Consider the following 6,472-nt stretch of genomic DNA (forward strand, 5'->3'; position numbering starts at 1 on the left):
CTCTCTCTCTCTCTCTCTCTCATCTCGCTCTCTCTCTCTCTCGTCTCTCTCTCTCTCTCTCTCTCGTCTCTCTCTCTCTCTCTCTCTCTCTCTCTCTCTCATCTCGCTCTCTCTCTCTCTCTCTCTCGTCTCTCTCTCTCTCTCTCTCTCGTCTCTCTCTCTCGTCTCTCTCGTCTCTCGTCTCTCTATCTCTCTCTCATCTCTCTCTCTCTCTCTCTCTCATTTCTCACCTCTTTTACAAGAACAGCCTGTTTTCACAGGGGAGGGAGGGGGGGGGGGGTTGTGGAAATTCTGATGTTTGTTTTTCAGTCCTCCTTCATTAGGAACTTGAAGAGCCCCCAGCTGCATTACAATGTAGTTAGTCCCCAGAAAACTGAAATTAATGTTTCTAAAGCCTCGAATGCCCTCTCTTGGTATAATGTAAACAGCATAGAATATGTGGATACTTCATAAATTATTACTTTTTCACAACACCTTACATGTTTATTATTGCTCTGTTTTTCCATTGGCTACAGAACGGAAATAAAAACTTCCAAAACACACTTTCCAATCCAGAAGCTTTTTTTACTGCAGGAAGTTAGAAAAGTTTGAACGAAACCCTCAAAAAATAACAAGTGATTACAATTACCAAAACCTTTTTTGAACTTGCCAATGTCCTGTCAAACAAGTTGTGTTAAATTAGACCTCTCTCTCTGGGCAGCCAAGACGCAACACTAATATTTAAACGACATGATTCATTACTTTACATCATGCTCCTAAATATTTACAAACAGCATTTCATTTCTTAAGGTGCACTCCTTATCTCTGCTATCAACACTGAGGAGTTTTTCTGAATGTCGACCTTAACAGAAAGTCAACATGAATCTCAGCCCAACCAAACTATCCTGGGAGCTGCAAATTACACAGTTCTGGAATCGGATAATTTATAACACATCTGGTTAGTCAACGACCTGAAAGCCAGACTGCTGTGGTGGAGTAAAGAGGAGAGGGCCAGAGCAGACGGTCTTTATCTCTCTCTCTCTTTCTCTCTCTCTCTCTCTCTCTCTCTCTCTCTCTCTCTCTCTCGCTCTTTCTTTGTCTGCGATCAGCACAGACCCAGCTCAGAGCCAGCTCAGACCCAGCTCAGAGACTCCAGGATCAGTACTGGGATAGCCTCAGAGTCGGACGCCCAGGCTTCGCTTACATTAAGCCTTTACTCACAAGCTTGGTCACCAGCAGAATGACTCCAGGACCAGTGCTGTTACTGTGGGCTCTGGCTCTTCTCGCTACCGTGGCAAGCCAGGAGTATGAGAACCGTATGGAGAGCCATATCGACCGCTCTGTCCCCTGGATCCACACCTTCCGCCAGGGGTTCAACTTCCAGTGTCCCCATGGAGAGGTGCTGGTGGCCCTGCAGAGTGTCTTCAGTGAGAAGGAGGGGTCCGACCGCCTCTGGGCCTTCGAGTGCCAGCAGACTCCCACCACCCTGGGGCACCCCACAGAGTGTTGGTGGGACGACACTAATCGTGCCGGGATGGAGTGGTAGGTCCCTGATGCCATCTCTGGTCATCTCTGTCTCTCTTTGACCTCTCTGTCGTGTGCCCTCTTTGACCTCTGTGACCTCTGGGCTTTCTGTGCCCCGATCCTTGTCTAGAAGTGTCATGTTTACACTGGTATTCAGTTATCTCTAATCTCTATAGATGTGGAGGTACCCTGTGGTGTGAATCTTCTCTGGTTATCTCTAATCTCTATAGATGTGGAGGTACCCTGTGGTGTGAATCTTCTCTGGTTATCTCTAATCTCTATAGATGTGGAGGTACCCTGTGGTGTGAATCTTCTCTGGTTATCTCTAATCTCTATAGATGTGGAGGTACCCTGTGGTGTGAATCTTCTCTGGTTATCTCTAATCTCTATAGATGTGTGGTGCTGTTTGCTGGAAGCAAGTTAGGGTTCCCCTTTGTGTAGTGTGTTCTCTGTAGTGTGCCCTCTGTAGTGTGTTCTCTGTAGTGTGTTCTCTGTAGTGTGTTCTCTGTAGTGTGTTCTCTGTAGTGTGTTCTCTGGTCGTCTGATACGTGGCACGCTCTGGTCTGACCATCTGCATCCCCTCTGGCATTCTCTGATCTCTATCGATGTAAGATGTGCTGAAAACAAAGGCAAGGCTGCAGCTGTAACGAGGCTGGAACGAGCTAATTGGGTGGGTGAGGAGAGTCAAATTTGGTAATTGCTAATTATGGACAGTTTTATTTCCCTCCGGGCTGAGTTGTAAAACCCTCAGTCTCAGCAACAGGAAGACTGAATGCTCTATCCTATTGGTGTCTGTGTCGGGAAAGCCTGAGCTTAGATGGGATTTAAGGAGAGACCGTTTTATTGTCCTTTTAAGGCCCTCCTTGATCCATGTCCATAGAGGAACCTCTCTAGCATGAATCATCACGTTTACATTATGCTTAGGTTTACGTTTATTGGTACATTAATATCTAAAATTGGGAATTGGAGCGCTTTATGATCAACAGAGACTCATGTGAAGACTCAGGAATCCTAAAAAAAACGAATTCGTTATTCTGAAGTCTAGTCTGAAAAGGTACGAGGCAGGATGACAGAGAGCCATCACATAGTCTTCAGAGAGCCATCACATAGTCTTCAGAGAGCCATCACCTAGTCTTCAGAGAGCCATCACGTAGTCTTCAGAGAGCCATCACATCGTCTTCTGCTGAGCCATCACATCGTCTTCAGAGAGCCATCACATCGTCTTCAGAGAGCCATCACCTAGTCTTCAGAGAGCCATCACCTAGTCTTCAGAGAGCCATCACCTAGTCTTCAGAGAGCCATCACGTAGTCTTCAGAGAGCCATCACGTAGTCTTCTGCTGAGCCATCACATAGTCTTCAGAGAGCCATCACATAGTCTTCAGAGAGCCATCACCTAGTCTTCAGAGAGCCATCACATAGTCTTCAGAGAGCCATCACATAGTCTTCAGAGAGCCATCACGTAGTCTTCAGAGAGCCATCACGTAGTCTTCAGAGAGCCATCACATCGTCTTCAGAGAGCCATCACATAGTTTTCAGAGAGCCATCACATTGTCTTCAGGGAGCCATCACGTAGTCTTCAGAGAGCCATCACGTAGTCTTCAGAGAGCCATCACCTAGTCTTCAGAGAGCCATCACATAGTCTTCAGAGAGCCATCACATAGTCTTCAGAGAGCCATCATGTAGTCTTCAGAGAGCCATCACATAGTCTTCAGAGAGCCATCACATAGTCTTCTACTGTATTCTAAAACCACTGAAGGTGGATTACAGAGACACGTGGCCTAGGGAAGGCAGGCAAGGCACACACACGCACACACACACACACATACACACACGCACGCGCGCACGTACACGCACACACACACGCACACACACATACACACACCACACACACACACATACATAAACACACACACACACGCACATACACACACACACACACACATACATACACGCACACGCACACACACACACACACACACGCACGCGCGCGCGCACACGCGCACACGCACGCACACACACGCAAACACACACACACAGTCCTAGGAGGACGTTAGGTCAGTGTGTGTCCTGTCATCTGTCAGGTGCCAAACACATTCTCTCTGCCACGGGACATTCAACTCAACATGATTTACTGCTCTGTTTACGGCTGAAATGTCTCAACGCACAGCGGTAAAGTTATTTCTGTACAATGGAGTTTATGGCTCGACGCTCCAAACGAATGAAAACGTCCGCGAGGAACATCTTTGACTCGTTAGTGGATGACATCATTGTTCTAGTGAGTAGGAAGCAGGATGTTCCTTGGAACACTCCCCATTTCATATTGATCATCTTATGTCCCAAATGACATCCTGCTCCCTACATTTATGATATTTTTAGTCTATTTGATCCTGTGTTTCTGTTATCTCGGTGTTCTTTCTCTCTGCGTTGGTGGGCACGTCATCTACACATGTTGTTCACAAAGCATGTGTCAAATACAGTTGGATTTGATTTGATTTGACATAGTGCACTTCTTTTGATCAGAGCACTATGGACCCTGGTGACTCTACTGGTGACTCTACTGGTGACTCTACTGGTGGTGACTCTACTGGTGACCAGAGCACTATGGACCCTGGTGACTCTACTGGTGACTCTTCTTTTGACCAGAGCACTATGGACCCTGGTGACTCTACTGGTGACTCTTCTTTTGACCAGAGCACTATGGACCCTGGTGACTCTACTGGTGACTCTACTGGTGACTCTACTGGTGGTGACTCTACTGGTGACCAGAGCACTATGGACCCTGGTGACTCTACTGGTGACTCTACTGGTGACCAGAGCACTATGGACCCTGGTGACTCTACTGGTGACTCTTCTTTTGACCAGAGCACTATGGACCCTGGTGACTCTACTGGTGACTCTTCTTTTGACCAGAGCACTATGGACCCTGGTGACTCTACTGGTGACTCTACTGGTGACCAGAGCACTATGGACCCTGGTGACTCTACTGGTGACTCTTCTTTTGACCAGAGCACTATGGACCCTGGTGACTCTACTGGTGACTCTTCTTTTGACCAGAGCACTATGGACCCTGGTGACTCTACTGGTGACTCTACTGGTGACTCTACTGGTGGTGACTCTACTGGTGGCGACTCTACTGGTGGCGACTCTACTGGTGGTGACTCTACTGGTGACTCTACTGGTGGTGACTCTACTGGTAACTCTACTGGTGGTGACTCTACTGGTGGTGATTCTACTGGTGACTCTACTGATGGTGACTCTACTGGTGGTGACTCTACTGGTGACTTTCCTGGTGGTGACTCTACTGGTGACTCTACTGCTAACTCTACTGGTGACTCTACTGCTAACTCTACTGGTGGTGAGTCTACTGGTGGTGACTCTACTGGTGGTGACTCTACTGGTAACTCTACTGGTGGTGACTCTACTGGTGACTCTACTGGTGACTCTACTGGTGGTGACTCTACTGGTGGTGACTCTACTGGTGACTCTACTGGTGGTGAATCTACTGGTGACTCTACTGGTGGTGACTCTACTGGTGGTGACTCTACTGGTGGTGACTACTGGTGACTCTACTGGTGGTGACTCTACTGGTGACTCTACTGGTGGTGACTCTACTGGTGACTCTACTGCTAACTCTACTGGTGACTCTACTGCTAACTCTACTGGTGGTGACTCTACTTGTCGTGACTCTACTGGTGGTAACTCTACTGGTGGTGACTCTACTGGTGGTGACTCTACTGGTGACTTTCCTGGTGGTGACTCTACTGGTGGTGACTCTACTGGTGGTGACTCTACTGGTGGTGACTCTATTGGTGACGCTACTGGTAACTCTACTGGTTACTCTACTGGTGGTGACTCTACTGGTGGTGACTCTACTGGTTGTGACTCTACTGGTGACTCTACTGGTGACTCTACTGGTGGTGACTCTACTGGTGACTCTACTGGTGGTGACTCTACTGGTGACTGTACTGGTGACTCTACTGGTGGTGACTCTACTGGTGGTGACTCTACTGGTGGTGACTCTACTGGTGGTGACTCTACTGGTGACTTTCCTGGTGGTGACTCTACTGGTGGTGACTCTACTGGTGGTGACTCTATTGGCAACTCTACTGGTTACTCTACTGGTGGTGACTCTACTGGTGACTCTACTGGTGGTGACTCTACTGGTGGTGACTCTACTGGTGGTGACTCTACTGGTTGTGACTCTACTGGTGGTGACTCTACTGGTGGTGACTCTACTGGTGACTCTACTGGTGACTCTACTGGTGGTGACTCTACTGGTGACTCTACTGGTGGTGACTCTACTGATGACTCTACTGGTGGTGACTCTACTGGTGGTGACTCTACTGGTAACTCTACTGGTGGTGACTCTACTGGTGACTCTACTGGGGGGGGAGAACCCTTTCCACAGAGGTTGGAAACCAAAAATAGTTTTACTTGGAACCAGCTGAAGAACCCTTTTGGAACCCTTTTGTTCTATGAGTGTACACTTGCAAATATCCTCCACCTTCTCACTACATTCACACGAGGGGATCTAGAACCTACAGGTAACTGACAACATAATGTATGTATGTTATTCATACCGATGTGTGTCATGTTGTGAATGTGTCAAATCATGTCCCTCTCCATCCCGAAGCTATTGACAGCCATTGTGGTTTGTTCACACGCCACGAATGTCAGGTGGAACAGAGGGCAAACAGGGTTTCCTATTCTGTATATATATATATATATATATCCTATGGGCCCTGGTCAAAAGTAGTGCACTAAATAGGGAATAGAGTGCCATTTGGGACGCATACCTCAGATTGTGGGTAGTTATTCTAAGGGAGAGTGGACTTAACACTAGATCATTGGTTCACAGGCAGCAAGCAGCAGGAGCAGTCGAAGCAGTATTATTATTATTATTATTAGTAGTGGTAGTAGTAGTAGTATTATTATTATTATTATTATTATTAGTAGTAGTAGTAGTAG

The 6,472-nt window shown here is 47.3% G+C and overlaps 1 protein-coding gene across 1 annotated transcript in view; it reads left to right on the forward strand.

Moving 5' to 3' along the window:
- Positions 1-941: 941 nt before the first annotated feature.
- The window catches only part of dpt (dermatopontin), a 16,224-nt gene continuing 10,693 nt past the window's right edge, over positions 942-6,472 (forward strand). The window contains exon 1 of the mRNA XM_036979903.1: positions 942-1,521. Within this exon, the coding sequence (XP_036835798.1) occupies positions 1,220-1,521 (302 nt within the window). The 5' untranslated portion in view covers positions 942-1,219. The remainder of the gene's footprint in view (positions 1,522-6,472) is intronic.

This window comes from Oncorhynchus mykiss, chromosome 1, assembly GCF_013265735.2.
Source record: "Oncorhynchus mykiss isolate Arlee chromosome 1, USDA_OmykA_1.1, whole genome shotgun sequence".
Taxonomy (NCBI): domain Eukaryota; kingdom Metazoa; phylum Chordata; class Actinopteri; order Salmoniformes; family Salmonidae; genus Oncorhynchus; species Oncorhynchus mykiss.